General features: G+C 39.1%; 1 protein-coding gene and 1 non-coding gene across 6 annotated transcripts in view; one reads left to right on the top strand and one right to left on the bottom strand.

Annotated features, from left to right (window-relative positions):
• The window catches only part of USP9X (ubiquitin specific peptidase 9 X-linked), a 116,879-nt gene that overhangs the window by 80,918 nt on the left and 15,996 nt on the right, over positions 1-19,965 (bottom strand). For all 5 annotated transcript variants that reach the window (XM_086387063.1, XM_086387066.1, XM_086387065.1 and 2 more), the window contains exon 2: positions 1,697-1,950. In XM_086387063.1, the coding sequence (XP_086243189.1) occupies positions 1,697-1,792 (96 nt within the window). In that variant the 5' untranslated portion in view covers positions 1,793-1,950. The remainder of the gene's footprint in view (positions 1-1,696; positions 1,951-19,965) is intronic.
• On the top strand, positions 15,023-15,094 carry TRNAC-GCA (transfer RNA cysteine (anticodon GCA)). The gene has a single exon. It is a non-coding gene; the product is annotated as a tRNA-Cys (tRNA).

The following is a 19,965-nucleotide window of genomic DNA, read 5'->3' as shown; positions in this document are numbered from 1 at the left end:
TCCACCCACAAGCTCCTGGTTTAAAAATATAAAATCTCTGGCATCTACCACAAACTGACTATGTTTAAAGAAACACGAGTACTGACTAACAAATTTATGACATAGGAAAGACTTAACTGTGTCCAAGACCTGTGACCATATACTTAAGTATTACATGTCCTAAAAGTGGGAACTGGAGAGGAAAAGGAATAAAATTGACATTTATTAAAACCTGACTTGCTCACTTCTCTAAAATGACAGAGGGAGAGGATGAAAGTGGGGGAAGGAGGGAGGGAAAGAGGACGCGCATGAGCGCGCGCACACACGTGCGACTCTTTCCTATCATTCTTGTCAATAGAGAGAATAACCTATAATAGCTAGACAATAAAAAGTTATCCTCAAATGACAGATATAAGTACTCTACAGTAACTTTTGCCTAACACTAACCCATACAGAATTCTACAGAAACATGCACCAACTGTAAGCAAGTTTGTGATTCACGTGCATGCCCCGCAGTGACAAATTCACCTCTAAGCTCTGTCTGAGCTGCGTTACAAGTTTTAATGTTTGTCTTATTCAATTTAATATTTCCTGGTATAAAAGTATGTACAATAGAAAGCTGAAAATTAATTCTTTAAACTCCCATTTCAAGAAGTGAGAAAAAGAACGGCAATTCAAATGCAAAAGAAGTAAAAGGGAACATGAAATAAGGGTTAAAAGCATACAAGTAGGAAGGGGGGAGATAGTTAAAGCAAAAAATTGGTTTGAGGGAAGGTTTGATGAAATTGGTAAATCCTTTAGGAAAGGGTAATCAGAAGAGAGAACACAAATTAGCAGTATCAGGGATGAAAAAGGAGATGTTACTACAGATTCTAAGACATTAAAAAGATAAAAAAGGATATTATAAACAGTCTTGCTTCAATAAATTTGACAATCTAGATGCAGTGGACAAATTCCTTGAGAAAATATATTACCAAAAGTCACACACACACACAAATCAGAAAATCCCCCTATTAAAAAAAAATTGGATCTGCAGTTATATCCTTTCCACAAATAAAGCCCCAGGCCAAATTGTTTCAATTTTACTGGTGAAATTATTAATGCAGAAATAACTGAAATCTTACACAAATTCATCCATAGAACAGAAAAAGAATATTACCCTCTGAGTTTTGAGGTCAGCATAAACTCTTGATACCCAAATCTATTTTAAGCTCTAAGAAAATATTATTTCATTTGATCCTATTAATGATCCCATGAAGTAGTTACAGTATTATCTTTTTACAGCAGAAAAACTGAGGCTTAAAAGGTCATATAATTTACCCAGAGTCATAAAGCTAGCATCGCATGGTGCAAAGCTCAAATGTGAACACAAGCAACATGACTTGAGCCCATACGCTCACCACAGGCTACATCAAATGATTTAATGCTTTGTTCTGGAACCGACAAAGGGCTTAACTTTAATGATTACTGATAGAATAAGACACCAGAGGGAAAAAAGGGGCTACATACCCAAGCATCACCACCTATACAGCATTTGAGATTCTTGTTACTGTGTAAGACACACGTTTATTTTTCTTAATAACAGCTTTATGTTACTTCACAAATTATTCAGAATATGCTAATTATTCAGAACATGGGATATTTAGTTATTTAGAACATGGGATATCTGTACCCGTAACAGATACACCAACATAGCTTTAACTATTAAACTTCCTACCTGATTCTGTTGGAGGGCGGGCTGAGACTGTCCATCAGGAGCCTGGCCCTGGCTGTCATTCCCTCCTACTGGAGAGCCACGAGTCGTGGCTGTCATACTCGACACAGGGCAGATCTTTGCAATTTTGTCTGCTTATGTAGTTGTCTTGAAAAAAGAAATTATAGTCCACTTATAGAAGATGAAGTACCAGCATTTGTCAGTCTTAAAAAGCTCCAATTCAAGAATAAACCATCTTGCAGAGACCATTGCATAACCTACAAGTAAAAGAAAAAAAAGCACATTTGTTTTAGACATAAAAAACATTAAGGAATTGTTCAAATTCAGTATTACCAGTGAATCTAGTCAGGAGAAGGTGGCTATATAAAAGAGAGGACAAAGTGAAAAGTTAGTTTCATTAATACTATATTTAAATAAACTGATAATAGTACATCAGTAGTTACATCAAGAAAACATACAAGTACAGCCTCATAATATTTCAGTTTCCTCCTGGGATTCCAAAGACATTATCAAGGTTATTTATTTGGCTGTTATTTCAATTCAATTATGGAGTGGCAAAAACTGTCTTCAATTTGCTAATGCCTTGAATATACACAATCTCACAAACATATTTAAGATATAAACCAAGTAATAAAATCTGATTATTAAAAATATTTCAGGAAGAACTGCACAACTAACATTTATCACTGGTACATGGGTATTAAAATGGTTTCTAAACAAATGTACAAGTGGTTTCAACAGAAACTTTAAAACTTTGGGGGACTTTTTCTTTGGAGAGGGTTCAAACTGTATCCTACTCCTCCAATACAACCTGTTTTGTCAAATGACCTTGACTTTTCCCTTTTGGGAAGGTTTTGGCCACAGGCACCCCCAGAGCCACAGCAGGGTTCCAGACCCGAACTGTTTAACAATGGAATTCTTCTTTGCTACCTGAGCAGCAAAGCTGTATAGAGGAAGACCACCAAACCCTCAATTCTGTATTCTTGGCTGCAGAGTAAAATCATCCGAGGTGCTTTTAAAAACACTGATGTCTAAACCCCTCTTCAGAATGAATAAATTACAATACTTTGGAGTTAAGCCTAGGCATCAGTACTTTTAAAAATACCTCCCCCATAACTGATTCTAATATGCCCCAAGAATGAGAGCCTCAACTGATTGATTTACAGGTAATTTAGTTTTAAGGAAACCACATTTCCATTTACTCCATGTTTGCCTCAAGCTTAAATATAATCACTTAACCCAGAGATGGGGTTCTAAGAAGATTTCCTTTCACTTATCAAACTGGAATAATAAAAAGTTTAAGACTGATAATATCGAGCACTGGTGAGGCTAAAAACGGAAAAATCTTTAATACGTAAAGTGGAAAAACAAAGGTAACATGGTTGAACAGCCTCTCTCTCACTTTTGCTTTCCTTTTTTATCAACCTACATTACAAAAAAGTTTTATGTGAAGTAGACAATTAAAACGGAGAAGGCAATGGCACCCCACTCCAGTACTCTTGCCTGGAAAATCCCATGGGCGGAGGAGCCTGGTGGGTTGCAGTCCATGGGGTCGCTAAGAGTTGGACACGACTGAGCGACTTCACTTTCACTTTTCACTTTCCTGCATTGGAGAAGGAAATGGCAACCCACTCCAGTGTTCTTGCCTGGAGAATCCCAGGGATGGGGGAGCCTGGTGGCTGCCGTCTATGGGGTCACAGAGTCGGACACGACTGAAGTGCCTTAGCAGCAGCAGCAGCAGACAATTTAAAAAACCCACCTACCATTTTCTTCAGCCATTTTGGGTTGGCTGGCAAATTGTTTAACTATTCTTTTTCTTACCACTCAAAACATCAGCTAACCGATTCAACTTCAATCTTCTCTACTTCAACCCTGCTCCAATCTCTTCCTTTTGATCCCATTACTCATGATCCCCAATGAATAATATCTCAATTGTCACCCCCCTCAATCTTTTCCTGGATGTCTCTTAGCCTATAAATGTGCTTCAATCTTCATTACCAAGATGAAAAGTCACCAACTTCCGTCCTTCCCTTTCCCCCCAAATTTTAAAAAGAAGGCCTCTGCTTCCCCCTTCCTTTCTTCCATTGTCTCTCTCATCATCTAGTTATATCTAAGCTATCAAGACTGTTTTAAGTCTTAGACCTCAGTTGAGGTCTATGGACAGGTTTGAGGATTAACTCCCCCCAAATTACATGCAAATCTTTATAAATACGTACTTTGGAGGGGAAAGAAGGTCTGGTTCACTGATCAATGCTCTACTAATTGACAGCTGATAGTCAAATGACTGTTGCTGTTCACCTTGTCTGTTCTCTTCTCAGAATTAGCCACAACTGGCTGCAACTACTCCCACGTCCGTTCCTGAACCTGAGGTTCCTTGGCGTTCACAATCCTGAACTTCGATTTCCTTTCCAATTCTTTTCAAAGGGGAGGGGAGACAATAGTAAGTAGATAGTAGTCACATCAGTGACAAGTACACTTTTTGACACTGAAACAACAGTGAAAACATCCACTAAACAGTTGACTCTAGGTCAGGAACTGAAGGAAAACTTGGGGGTGGGGGTCTTGAAGAGAATGTTCACAAAAGAGTACAAGATGGATTCATTAGCGTCATATGGGTTGTTGTTCAGTCGCTAAGCCATGTCCAACTCTGTGATGCCATGAACTGAAGCGAACTAGGCTTCTCTGTCCTTCACTATCTCCCTGAGTTTGCTCAAAATCGTGTCCACTGAGTCGGTGATGCCATCCAACCATCTCTTTATGTTGCCCCATTCTCCTCTTGCCCTCAATTTTCCCCAGCATCAGGGTCTTTTCCAATGAGTTGGCTCTTTGCAAAAGACAGCTGATGTACTGGAGCTTCAGCTTCAGCATCAGTCCTTCCAATGAATATTCAGGGTTATTTCCTTTAGGATTGACTGGTTTGATCTCCTTGCAGTTCAAGGGACTCTCTAGAGTCTTCTCCAGCACCACAGTTCCAAAGTGTCAATTCTTTGGTGCTCAGCCTTCTTTATGGTCCAACTCTCACATCCATACATGACTACTGGAAAAACCATAGCTTTGACTATATGGACTTTTGCCAGCAAAGTGATGTCTCTGCTTTTTAATATACTGTCTAGATTTGTCATTGCTATTCTTCCAAGGAGCAAGTGTCTTTTAATTTTGTGGCTGCAGTCACCATCCACATTGACTTTGGAACCCAAGAAAATGAAATCTGACACTGTTTCCCCATTTTCCGCTTCTATCATCATACGGTATCCCCCACAAATAAACACCTCCTTCTGAAAGTGAGGAGTCACAATCTTGGGGGGTGGGAAGAAGTCTATTATTTATTCCCAAATGTAGGGCAAGTTGGAAAGGGGGAAACAAATCCTGAGGCACAACAAAATTAAAATGATATTTTTAAGGTACATCCTTACAGTTTACATAGAATGTGGTATTTTCCTGTAAACTAGAAAACCATGGCTCTAAGAAGTGACTTGAACAAAACACAGATAAGTTAATAACTCTAAAGTGAATTTTATTACTTCGTCCATTAAACCAATGCCATCACTCTTCAAAAGGTATTTCCAGGAAGCAAACCCAAGGGTGGATGGATAAACATTTGGTATACACACACAATGGAATAGTATTTAGCGTTAACAAGGAAGAAAATTCTGACTTGGATGTACCTAGAGGACGTAATGCTAAATGAAACAAATCAGTCACAAAGGGGCAAGCGGTCCATGACTCTACTTATATGACGTAACTACACTCAGAGAAGGAAAGTAGAAAGGTGGTTACCAGGGGTTGGAAAAGTGGGGTGACGGGCAATTATTGATCAAGAGGTACAGAGTTGCAGTTTGGGAGACTGAAAAGTTGTGGAGATGGTTGGTGGTGATGGCTGCACAATGTTAATGCACTTAATGCCACTGAACTGTATTCTTAATAATGGTTAAAATCGATTATGAATTTTTCCCACAATAATATATTATATATATATATATTAAACGGCTCTCTTGCTTTGTACTCCTTTAACATTAGGACATTAACTTAAAACATCTTAAAATTATATTCTCATGTTGTTTGTTTATGCTCAACATCATTCCATTCATATGCATCTCAGTAACTCTCCATCTACAGACAAATCAAAAATATCTGGCAAAAAGTCAGAGGACAAATTATTCTAGATAAAAGCATTCTGTGGATAACTAAGGGACTATCCTTTTCAACAAAATAACACTAAGGTAAATGGAAAAGGCAGCAAGCAGTCTGAGACCTCTCCCCAAATAAAACACCTTTCTCTCAGACCACAGAACTAAATCATCTTCTCCACATTTCTGTGCTGGGCAGGCACAGTAGGTGTCAGCACAGCATATACTCTGCTCTATTCTGCTATTTTTAACAGTCATCTCTCTACCACCACATAAGAATTGGATACTTTTCCCTTAGTGTGCTAGGTTGAGAGATTAAGAACAGGACACAGGAATGGAACAATTAAAAGTAATTTCTGGATTCAAACATAACTCTTGCTCAAAACCCCACCTCTGCCACTTACAAGCTGCCCTATCTTAAAGTCCAGTAACAAGTACTGTCACTAATTTTCCAGGTCTTTAAAGCAGACAGTGCTACCCACAAAAATGCCATGAAGGGGCTTTCCTCGTGGTCCTGTGGTTAAGACTGCATGCTCCCAAGGCAGGGGACAGAGGTTTGATGCTTGGTTGGGGAACTAAAATCTCACATGCCATGTAGCACAGCAAAAAGAGAAAAAAGTCATGAGAATTATTTTGATAAAAGTGTTTCATAAATACCAAACACAGTAATTCTCAAAAATTTTAAATTTCTCTTCCTTTTCTATAGTGTACTGTGTAGAGTTATTGAATATTTGAGCTAAGAATTTGAAAATAATGTTTTGAAATATAATGTGGAAAGTCTGAATGGAGGGAAAAAAAAATCAAAGATAGACTACAACTATGTTACCCAAGAATAACACCACTATTTTTTTCCTCCTTTTTCTTTCCTTTTTTTTTTTTTTTTTTTGGGCTACACCACAGGGCTTTCAAGACTTTAGTTTCCCCACAGGGATCGAACCTGGGTCACTGGCAGTGAGAGTGCCGAGTCCTAACCACTAACAGCCAGGGAATTTCCAACACTGGTAACTTTCTTTTTTTTTTTTTAAGTGAAATGTTAGTTGCTCAGTCATGTCCAATTCTTTGCCACCTCATGGACTATAGCCCGCCAGGCTCCTCTGTCCATGGGATTTCCCAGGCAAGAATACTGGAATGGCTAGGGGATCTTCCTGACACATGGATCGAACCAGGGTCTCCTGCACTGCAGACAGATTCTTTACCATTCGAACCATCAGGGAATCCCCTGGAACATTGGTACCTTTCTTAATAAATCCCATTCAATTCAAGTGGATGGGATTTGAATTGCTATCACACTCCTTTACTTGATTACAAGAAGTACTCTCAAGGTTCTAAAGGAGCTTATCTTCCAAGTCACAGATATTTAGGCATTCATAGCTGAGTTAGACGGAGAAGGCAACGGCACCCCACTCCAGTACTCTTGCCTGGAAAATCCCATGGGCGGAGGAGCCCGGTAGGCTGCATCCATGGGGTCGCTAGAGTTGGACATGACTGAGGGATTTCACTTTCACTTTTCACTTTCATGCACTGGAGAAGGAAATGGCAACCCACTCCAGTACTCTTGCCTGGAAAATCCCATGGGCGGAGGAGCCTGGTAGGCTGCATCCATGGGATCGCTAAGAGTCAGACATGACTGAGCGACTTCACTTTCACTTTTCACTTTCATGCATTGGAGAAGGACATGGCAACCCACTCCAGTGTTCTTGCCTGGAGAATCCCAGGGACGGGGGAGCCTGGTGGGCTGCCGTCTATGGGGTCGCAGAGTTGGACACGACTGAAGCGACTTAGCAGCAGCAGCAGCAGCTGAGTTAGAACAAACTTTCTACCAAGTCAAAGTCAAAGTATCCTACACAGAACTGAGCAACTCAATAATCATTCAAATCATTTAAAATCTGACACAATAGCCACCACTTCTTGTAGGAGCACTAAAAGTCAACAAATCACAATGCGAAAATTTACTGTACAAAGTAAAGTTTGAAGCTTAACATTTTATTTTAGAAAAACAGGAGTACTGCAAGGGTCATTGTTCTCCCTCCCTTTCATACGAATTTTACCAGAATGCATCTTGGATTTTCAGCAATACAAAATGGCAATATTAGGTGTTTTATCTGGGGAGAGGTCTCAGACTGCTGCCTTTTCCATTTACCTTAGTGTTATTTTGCTGAAAAGGATAGTCCCTTTAGAACCTATAGTATTTTTATATTCAAACTTAGCATCTTCCAAGATGGGAATAGCATCACGTTTACCTGGATAAAGCTTAGTTATCCATTATACTAAATAACCTAGTATTCCATAAACATCAACCATTTGTATTTATTTTAAACTTTGTAGGACTGAATTTCTTTTTTTTTTTCATTTTATTTTATTTTTAAACTTTACAATATTGTATTAGTTTTGCCATATATCGAAATGAATCCACCACAGGTATACCTGTGTTCCCCATTCTGAACCCTCCTCCCTCCTCCCACCCCATACCCTCCCTCTGGGTCGTCCCAGTGCACCAGCCCCAAGCATCCAGTATCGTGCATCGAACCTGGACTGGCGACTCGTTTCATACATGATATTATACATGTTTCAATGCCATTCTCCCAAACCTCCCCACCCTCTCCCTCTCCCACAGCAGCTTTCAAATGGAAGGGCCTTAATACCACAGAAACCCTCAAGACAAAGAATGGTCCTTCTCTACAGGACCTTCTCTACATTCTCCCATCTCTGCTCAAACTTTCCCTACATTCCAGTATCTCTTTTATACAGCACACTGAAAGTCTCTACAATTCCACATATATGATACTACTATACTTAAAGAGTCTTTTCTCTTTCTAAATTTTTCTCTTTTCATCCAAAATATAAAGGACGTTAAAATAAAAACTCAAAGCTTAGTCATTTAAGAAATATATGCTGAGTATCTACAGTGGGCCACATATTGTTTTAAGCATAAAGGAATAAATACATGGCATTACACAGCTGGCAAATCTCTCTGCTCTTGTGGAACTAACATTACACAATGTGTTGAGAGACAAACAAGCAACAATGGCAAGACCAACAAATTATTTACTGATCACCAAAATGAGTTCATTAGAAACTAATTTGATAGATCATCCTTATATACATCCATGAAATTATCTTGAGAACTTAACCTATTCTGGTTTTATGTATCAAAACCAAAGGGGAAAATTATTCAATTATCTTTCTTCATCTAGTGACTTTCCATGTTTAATTGGCATCTATTACCCTTGTTTTCCTCTTAAAATACTTGACTCAAGCGGTGAGAGACATACCTGTGAAACACAAGCTATACATACCTAGCACTAGACCTTCCTCCTCTGACCGATCACTACAAAATGAAAACCGTAATTACAACTAACTAGACAAACTATTATTTTGCAATTAATACTCTAGTACAGAACAGAAAGAAAGAACTTACACGTTGGTTTAAAATTTAACTGCAAAATGTGTAAGTCGTCTCATCTTTATTATAAGTCAATATGAAACATCTTTTAAGTACTAAGCTTTATTTCAAAATAACCACTATTTTAGTGTATTGGCTTATTTTAAGCCCAGAGTACTTAGATATTTTTGAATCTTAAACTGGAATTTCTATTGCTATGATAGATTCAACATGTTTAAAAACAAATTTTTTATGCATTGTAGTCTGGAAGAAAAAATATCCTTCTCTACATAGCAGTTCTTCTACAGCATAAGAAATGACACACATGGGGTATTACAGGTTTGACACACGTCCATGGACAGAGAAAAACTGCCAAAACCCTCAAAGTATATGAAACAGAACACAAAATTAAAATAAACAAACAACGATCAAAAACAAGTATGTACTTTTAATTATCTGTGCAATACCTGGACTTTTGCTTTTTAAAAAATCCCTTCTAAGATAACATTGAAATGTTAAGTGAAAATTATTGGGGGATAATCCCGACTAATTTTTAGATAAACTCATTTGCAAACATTGTCACTGTATTTGTTTTAACTAATTATTTAACTACCTATTATTATTATTTGTGACACACCTCACAATCAATTATATCAATACACCATGATCCATAGCCACTCTAAGTGGGTAAGGCAAAACACGTTTCAGTATTTATACTATCCAAGGATTTTTTATTTTGTGGAGTTGTTGGTTCTATTCCATTCAAAGTTTCTCTGTGGCTCTACAATTCTGTATCCCATTATTTACAATGGGTGTTTTTTTGCCCTACACCAAGTAATTATCGATACCAGGTGGATGTCCTACAATTCAACTCAATTCTGACACTATCTCCCGAAAGACAGCTCAAGATTTACTCTCCCCCCACTTCACATATCAGCCATAAATCCAAGTTGTCACCTGTGCTTCTGACCGACAGGCTACAGAATAGAGGCTCCAAAGACTCCCTCCTTGGGTTAATTTGCTAGAGCAGCTCACAGAAATCAAAGAAACATTTTACTTACTACATTATTGGTTTATTTATTGTAAAAGGATATAAGTTAAGGAACAGCCAGATGGTATAGGGCAAGGTATGGAGAAAAGGCATGGAATTTCCATGTCCTCTTTGGGCTCACCACTCGGCCCATATTTCCACGGGTTCACCAAACTGGAAGCTCTCTGAAACCCATCCTTTTGGGGTTTTAGGAAGGCTTCATTACCTAGGCACAACTGATTAAATCACTGGCCATTAAGGACCTCTAAGCCTTTCTCCCCTTCCTTCAGGAAGGGAGAGAGAACACTATTCATAGGGTTGGCTTCCCTGGCAACCAGCCCCCATCCTCAGCGATCTAGGGGCTTTTCAAGACACTTCATTAACCTAACAACAGACACCTTCCAGATCCTCACCACTTGGAAAATGCCAAGTTTTAAAAGCTCAGTCGCCAGTAACTGGGATAAAGACCATTTCTTATTATAAATCATAGTATCACAGGTCCCCTTCCAGTTCCATCTTAATTTGTACATTACTCTAGACAAGTTATGAGCACTTATGTACGGGGCACAATAGTAGGTCCTTTATTTATATAACCTCACTTAATCACCAGGATCCCTATTCCATGATTATCAGTCCAATTTAACAAACAGAAGCAGAAGCTAAGCGATTAAGTACCTTCAGTCTGTCCAAGATGGCATTAACATCTCTTTAGATCCTCAAAGCCGTTGGCTCTTCCATTATATACCATGAAGATTCTCTACAGCCCCAAGATGAAGATATTCTTTCCATATTTGAAGAGGGAGAACTAGGAGCGGGGTGGGGTGGGGCAAGGATGAGACTGATTTTTCTCTTAGAAGTATGGTTATTGTCAGGCCTGTCTGTGCCAATTATGTTTCTCTTTTTTTGGCATTAAAAATGATCACTACTGAATTTTATTAAAATGCAAGCCCTAAAATATCATGGCCCTGCTTAAAAAATCCTCAAAGACCCAATGAAGACCAAAATACTTCTCTAATGGTTTAGTATGCTCTAGAACACCCAACTTTGGGCTCATCTTGCAACTACTCTACCCAAAGCTGGTTCTAACTCCAATTCGCCTTCTTGTTGTTCCTTCAAAATGTACTTTCTCATGCTGACTGTGGAGCCTTTGCAAAAGTGGTCTTAGTCTGGCCCACCAATTACTGATGCACCAATCCTCAACTCTCCTCACTCAGAATCCATCAAGTACTCCTCCCAGAGGCTCTCAGAGGAAACTGCATTCTTCTTTCACAGCACCTGTGTATGATCTCGCTCCCTACCAGAACAGAAAAGCTCCACAAGCGGCAATTCCCCGCGGTGAGTGGTTAGGGCTCTGAAAGTCCACTGTAGGGGGCACGGGTTTGATCCCTGGTAGGGGAACGAAGATCCCACATGCCTCAAGGAACAGTTAAAAAAAAAAACAAAACAAGTCTAAGGGCAGAAGCTGCATGCGCTTTGCTCATCATTGAATTCCAAGAATTCATTGGCACACAATAGGTAAACACTCAAAACAAAAAAAAGAGGGGGTGGTGGTGGTGAACTACAAGTCAAACCCTCTCCCTTTTCAGTTCTAGTAATTCCTTTTATGACGTGTCCAACATTATTTTTTCCACTCCCACTCACAGCACTCTAGGCTAGACTCCAATTTTAACATCCTGGACGGTCTCCACACTACCAATCTTTTTAGTATATTATTGCTAAATTAATGTCAACATTTTCAGTCTCTGAAACCTTTAGTTTTCAGAGAAAAAAACCTCTCTACTTTTTACATAATACTGTTCAAGATCAATCACAATCAGCCCTAACTTATTTTTCCAAGTCCATCTCTCATTCCTCAATTTCAATACCATCACAGTCAGGTTGACAAGCCTCAGAAAGTGAGGCAGAGTGAAGAGGCAGTCAAGTGGAAGAGCCAGAATTCTGAGGGAGTACAAGTTCCAGGGTGACAGTCTTAACTTCCAGGCCACGCACGAATAATGCTTGAAAATAGGGAGAAAACTACCATTAATCTCACCATATCCACACCTCCAAGATACAGTATCAAAATATTTATGATGCAGAAGCACATTTTATAAAACCGGATTTTTCACCTAATTTATAATTTCCTCATGCTAAGTATTCTTCTATATTCACCTTTAATGGCAGCTGCTGCTAAGTCGCTTCAGTCATGTCCGACTCTGTGCGACCCCATAGACGGCAGGCCACCAGGCTCCCCTGCCCCTGGGATTCTCCAGGCAAGAACACTGGAGTGGGTTGCCATTCCTTCTCCAATGCATGAAAAGTGAAAAGTGAAAGCTAAGTCGCTCAGTCGTGTCCGACTCTTAGCGACCCCATGGACTGCAGCCCACCAGGCTCCTCTGCCCATGGGACTTTCCAGGCAAGAGTACTGGAGTGGGGTGCCATTGCCTTCTCCACTTTAATGGCTACATATCACAAAATATTTTCTTCTAAATCACAACAGCTGTACTCCTAAGAAACATGGCATAATCAAAAATGATGTTATAAAAACAATAGTTCAATGGGAAAATGCCATTTCATGTCCATAACTATAAACCTAAATATCCCTTGGCAATTTTAAAATGCAGCCTTCACTCAAGAGTAAAGGCCTTTCTTTCTGTAGTTCCACCAGCACTGCCATTATCATTATAACAGGACTCATCATTCTTATCACACATTATGATAAAATTATACACAAAACCAGTCAAGGCAGCTATATTAAAGAGTCCCCACCCCTCCAGTGTGATGCTAGTTTTAGATAGCTTCAAATTCGATCAATAACTCAAGCTCATGCAAATGAAGATGTCTAATTAATCTCTGTTAAATCTAAAAACATTACTTAAGCTAAATGTCCGTATTCTATTATCATCACTATTAAACACACACACCATTAATTTTTGTCACTAAATCACCATGTACATCCACTTGTACTTCCTAGAAGTCATCACAACAGAACTGCATCCTTCATTCTAAACTCTGTGGCAACAGAAATTTATTCATTTAGAAGTGCTCAGTAAATGGTCCTTTTTATTCAAAACTTCTCCATACTGTATCTGTCAAGCCATATGTACACAATTAGGGTACCAGAGGTTTTTATATGTACATAAAAGCTTCAATAAATTCTAGCATCCTTCGGAAAGCATTCTCAAATGTGAATTTTTTAGTGGCTGTAGGCAATGAGTAATAAATTAAAAATGACTTACGGGGGACTTCCCTGGCAGTTCAGTGGTTAAACACCCCCCCATCCTCCTCAACACAGGGGAGACTGACTGGATCCCCGGTTGGGGGACTAAGATCCTTGTATGCTGTAAGTGTGGCAAAAAAAAAAAAAGACTTGTGGAATGATGGCATCAGAAGTTCTGTGGACACTCTCGCCAGTGAAACAACTGTAACTGGTAAAAACCATTAAAAAACTTCTGTAGTCTCTAGAAATGACCCTAAGGGTACACAGCAAATGAATACTAAAGAAAATCTACTCAGTAAAAACAGAGAGTCTGGCATTTTGAGCCAGCTCAGCAGGACAGAAGCCCCATTCCAGGTGGGTACAGAGAGGAACACAGGCTCTCACCCACAAACTCCCAGTCAACTCCTGCCCCCGCCCACCCCTCCCTCCCCTTAAGAGGAGGAAGATAGCAAGCATTTCTCATCATCCTCAACTCTCAGCTGCAGAGGCTCCCACTGCAGGGAAGAGCTGGGTGGGGAGCCTTCCTTCCATCCAGGTCCCACTTGCAGAGCAGAAGCTCTGACCCCAGGTTCAGCAGGCCAAGAATAACGCGGTCCTAATGACCCTCACTCCATCTCACTCACATGACTGAGGTTCCACACCAGGAGCCTAGAGGCTGCTGCTGCCACTCAACACTACTCATGAAGCAGGGGTACCACTGGCAAGCACCCCGTGAGGCAGGGCCACTGCCCCACCCCGATTCTGAAGCAATGGTGTAAAGGTTTTGTTCAAGGGGAGGAGGAGGCCATAAGGGAGCTCTGAAGTTCTCGCCAAGTGAGCTGACTTTACTTGGAACAGAGTAAAGGCAAGTTCGTGCCTGAAGCACTTGAACACAATGGAGGCTGAGATAATAAGCAATTAAGGGGCTGTCTGTCTGAGGAGGGCAACAAGCTCAACTTTACCAGAGAGAACAAAGGGAAAAAAACAGCAAAGAAGAGCCTCCCTGAGGTCAGAAATAAAAGCATTACGACTACTCACAATCACTGATTTTTAAAACTGTCCAGCCCTACAAACAACAGGTATTCAAACATATACACCCAAAACATTAATGAAAACTTAGGAAGTATTGGAAACATTAATAGTCATAAGTACAATCTATATTTAACTATTTCAAATCAATGATACGAAGAGATGGGGAGGAAAGCGAGAAATTAGGAAAACAGTATGGAATTAGCGTAGAAAAAGAATGAACCAAAAAGGAAATAAGGGAAGCAATGGGGCAGGAGTGACAGTTAACATCTACTGAGCAGATACTGCGCGTCAGGTATCATTGAAAAGTTTTAACCTATTAACCCATTTAATATTCAATCTCAAGAATTAAGTACTCATTATTACCATTTTACAGATGGAAAAAAATGAGGCACATAAAGGTAATCTGACTAAAATGAAATAACTAATGGGGGACAAAGCTAGCAAATTAAATTTCAAATCTAGATACCCTGGTACCAACAGTTTTGCTCATCTCCCCGCTATACTACAACTGCTATTTCAATTTCAGTGCTGGAGGAGAAAAGACCATAGAGGGGATAAATAGAAGGACTTCACCAATTCTTCCCTGGTGGCTCAGGTGGTAAAGCGTCTGCCTGCAATGCAGGAGACCCAGGTTCGATCCCTGGGTAGGGAAGATCCCCTGGAGGAGGAGATGGCAACCCACTCCAGTACTCTTGCTTGGAAAATTCCATGGACAGAGGAGCTTCGTAGGATACAGTCCATGGGGTCGCAGAGTCGGACACGACTGAGCGACTTCACTTCAATTCTAGCAAGTGTGTTAGTCAACCACTTTTGTTAAAGATCTCAAACTTATTTTGCCAGAAGCAGTATGGTATACAAAAGCAATTCTCTGGCCAGAAATATATGAACTTAAATTTCTACTCTGGTCCTTAACTGTGTGATCTTGGGCAAAATTCCCAAACCTCTTTGGGACTTAGTCTCCTCACCTGAGGAGGACACAAGGCTATGGTTGTGAGGATTAAATGAGGTAATGATTACCTTTAAATGTCAGAGCTGTCCAGTTAAGCATTAGTTTCCTTTCCTCTCAAGTAACATTTCATTGGAGGGGGGACACTTCAAAGACAACTATTTTGTTAACTAAGTACTGCGGATGGAACATGTCTGAGGGTTTGGGAGTGAAAAACACTTGGTAAATATGAAGTCTGGGGAAAAAAAAAATGATGTGTTCTGTTACAAAACAAGTACAGGCATACCTTGGAGATACAGTGGGTTCAGTTCCAGATCACCACATTAAAACAAATATCACAAAGCAAGTCACATGAATTTTTTGGTTTCCCAGTACACATAAAAATTGTGTTTACAGTATATTGTAGAGCAAATGCCGTTGGAAAAATGGCACCAACAGACTTGCTCGATGGCAGGGTTGCCACAAACCTTCAATTTGCAAAAAAACACATCTGTCAAGAGCATTAAGCAAAACACAATGTAAGGTAGTTTTGAGATTTACCTCACTAGCAAATACCAGTAAACACATCTGAAAATCATATTAGCTCATAAGCAACTTTCCCCTCAATATGCTAATATTTTGTACTAAGTAACGGCAGCTGAATGCAGCCTGAGGATGGGATAAAGGTCTGGACTGGAAAGCCGTCACCCTACATTTTTCTTGGCTCAGTCTAGCCGTATGCTGCTCTGTCCTGGAAGTACACATACTGTTCCCTCTAGTCTCTGTGCATTTTAATTTTATTTCAGTCTTGTCCCTAACTCAGTAACCTCCCCATTCCCTATATAGAAGGGTTACCTTAAAAAAAAAAAAAAAAAACTATATTTACTATACTTTGTCAGGAATTTAGAATCTTTTAAACTGTGCTGTTTATTTTATTGAAATTTTTATAGTTTTTGTTCTAACTACAAAATTATATAGCTTCTGAGTGATCAGTTTGCTCTCAATCCTGCTTTCCCCGGAAGTCGTGTTACTTTGTAGTGCCTGATTTTGCAGAGCATGAGGTTTCTCAGCAATTTCAACATAATAGATACACATGGAACAGATCATATTTAACCTCCAAGCATCTTTTTCTCTCTCAAGGTGGCCAAGACCTTTAGAGATTCCTGAAAAACTTTAATGGAAGAATGAATTTGAAGTGCCATGCAAAGAAGGCACCCAATAAATAGTAATGTTTTAACAAACACTGGTTATTTCTCCCTTGAAATGCTAGTTCGATTATTACGCACACTTGACAATTCTGAACCTTCCTGGGCTCCCTATGAATATGATCTCTAGATCAGTCCAGAGGAAAAGTATTCTCCCAACTGTTAACTACCAGGATTCTGTGTTCCTGATATACATATCATAACTGTGCAGGTTGAACTTAATAAAATGAACACCGTCAAAAATGTTAAAGTAGTTGCTTTTATTATTCTGTTAACATTAACACAGAAATCCCATATTTCAAAAATTTGCCCTATTTTTTGAAATGTCTCAAATCAAATCTTACCATCTGTAAGAGAATTCATAGCACAGCATTCCTATGAGAACTTGTGCTGGCTCTAAAGAATATGTTACAATAGGAAAACTAAAGAAACCAGTAACAAGACATCGAAATTATTCAGTGTTACACAGTAAGTAACCTATCTTTTGAGTAAAATAATGAACATGAACTGCCCTTTTAGGTATAAATATATTTTTCACTTATTAAATAGGGAAATAACCTGGTAAATATGGAATTGGAGCTCCAGTTCCAGTCATGTGACGCCAAGCATCAGAGTTCCATCAACAATATACTAAGCTGCCTCAAGTTTGCCAAATTTGGTTCTACCTTAACAGTATTTTAAAAAACTAAATTACTTTCTACTTTAATGCTGCTTAAGTATGTGCATAAATGAAATTAGAATTCAACTCCTTATGCTTACTGCTCTGCTACAAAACAAGTTCACAAACTAAATACAAACAAAACTATTACTGTTACTAATACGTGGCAGATGGCAGCACACCGCTGGCTGTTAGGGCAGAGGCTCCTTTGGGTTTTGCACGCCATCCTACCACCATCGCGCACCATGTGCGAGATACAGCTTTCCCACTTAAATGACTCCATCACTCTGTCTGTGTACATGATTTGCCATGACATCATTCTTCCTTCACATCAACACATCATTTGCGTGTTACATCTGCTTCTGTTGCTCTCATCTGACAAACCCTACAGTTGAACATTAATACATTAAAAACACAAAGCTAACGCAAGTGCTGAAATGGTGTGGCAGTTCTGGACTATCCATCCAGGTACCCAAAAACACATACACTCATATTTAATATCATAAAAATGAAAAAGACGTGTTTTAAAAAGAAAATAATTGTTCTAAATTGAGCACAAAAAGGGCACCAAAGAGATACATGTTTTTAAGGTTAGAACCTTGCAGGCCATCAGGGAGAGGTGCTCAGAGACTACTAGGATTTGGAAACTGCTCCAATTGTAGGAAATTCTACCTTTACATTTTCCCTTTAAAGTTCTCAGTTATAACACTGTAAAGCTCACTGCTCTCAGCAAGGTCTCTTTTTTATTGAGTCTAAAGTCTATTTCCCTTGTCACTGACACCTATTGCTTACAGTTATGCCCACTGAAACAAAAGTTAATAATATTCACCACTTTCTAAATTATAATCCTTCAAAATACTGAGATTTATACTGTACATAAACTCAAATCACTTCTCAAAAAAAGATACACTTTTCCCTAAATATTCCTTTATTAAACCCTTAAAAAGAGTGCGAGGTCTCAATAAATTTTAGTCCCTAAACAAATCAATCTACTCATAAAAAGCAAGTGAACATCACTGACTTAAAATATTAGACACGGTAACATATCAAATATCACAGAACATATGCCTACTTATCAGTCCACTCTTTGTTAAAAGACAGGTTAAGATAAACAACTCAGAGTTATTCATTAACAGCTCTTACCAATCTTTATCAAAATTAGTTAACACTTTCTTCCCTGGCGGCTCAGACGGTAAAGAATTTGCCTGCAATGCCGGAGACCCAGGTTTGATCCGAGTAGGAAAGGTCCCCTGGGGAAGGAAATGGCTACCTACTCCAGTACTCTGGTGCAGGAAATTGCAGGGACAAAGGAGACTTGTGGGATCTCAAAGAGTCGCCACAACTTGAGGGAGTGACACTTTCACTTAGAAGTTACTAATCCAAGCATGAACATGCTGATCCAACAAATTGAAAAGAGACTTCATTTCATTTAGTCATTTTATACACGGCAGATAAGATTGCCCAAAATTAGCATTTTCAATGTGCATCCAGTAGGTAAGTACTCGTTTTGCCTGAACCTTCACAAGACTAAATCACAAATGTAAAGAATCTGAAAAACCAAGAATTTGAAATTCCTTGTAGTCAATGAGATTATCTTCACTATGTCTGAAGTTATATACAATAAATTTTAAATAAGTCTTAAGATATAATTCAACTGTATTTATTCAGAGTTGTACAGCTATCATCAAAATCAATTTTAGAATATTTATCACCCCAAAAATAAACCCCATACTATTAGTGGCAATCACCCCCATTCCCTCCTGCTTCACCCCTAGCCCCAAGTTAATTGATATTTTTTGTCTTTATAGATGTGCCGGTTCTGAATACCTCTTATAAATGGTGCCATACAACATGGAGTCTTGTGACTGGCTTCCTTCACTCACCATGACTGTTTTCAGGCTCATCCAAGTTTTACCACGTATCATTTCTCTTTGCTGTTGAAAAATACTCCATTGTATGGTACACATTTTATTGATGTATTCATTAGTTGGACACTGCATTATTCTGTAATATGGTTTTATACATGTAGACTCCGCTGAGAGATAGAAGAAAAAAGCTATCCTTTCAAGTCTGCATGACTGTGTACAATTAATCCTAAAGGTTCAAAATAACATCCTGCAGTATGCCATGAAGGCTAATATTCAAATCAAAAGAGGAACTTATATAAAGTCACTGAACACGAAAACAACATTAAAAACTTTAAAACATTCTAATTCAATTATGGCCCCTCCCCCACTTAGTGTACTGAGACCTTAAAAAAAAAAAAAGAGAGGCCAGAGGTTAGCAATATTTTTGACCGATCGCAAATGAAATAAGAAGCAGAAGTGCTAAAAGCAAGGGAACCTCATCTTTAAAATGAGAGGCTGCATGCTAAGGGCCCTTTAGCTACATTTTATGCCTCCATGCTGTGGCAAAAGAAGGCCAAATTAATAACAAGGGGAATGCTAATGGAACTCATTTAGTCAGACATTATACAGTGCAGTGGTTAAAAATATAGAATGAAGACAAACTGCCTCAGTTACTTACTCGGTGTCCAAACTGGACAAGTTCCTTCACATCTGTATCTTGGTTTCCTTATATATAAAATGAGGACAATAGTGCTATGTTTTCAAGTTGCTGTAAGAATATATAGAAATTTTATGCACATATATAGGTGCTACGTGTGTGTGCTCAGTCATGTTCGACTCTGTGTGACCCCATGGACTGTAGCCCGCCAGGATTCTCTGTCCACGGAA

Source organism: Bos grunniens, chromosome X (assembly GCF_055505025.1).
Source record: "Bos grunniens cultivar Pamir isolate PY7600 chromosome X, Bosgru_T2T1.0, whole genome shotgun sequence".
In the NCBI taxonomy this organism is placed as follows: domain Eukaryota; kingdom Metazoa; phylum Chordata; class Mammalia; order Artiodactyla; family Bovidae; genus Bos; species Bos grunniens.
This window is presented reverse-complemented; position numbering and strand designations above follow the sequence as displayed.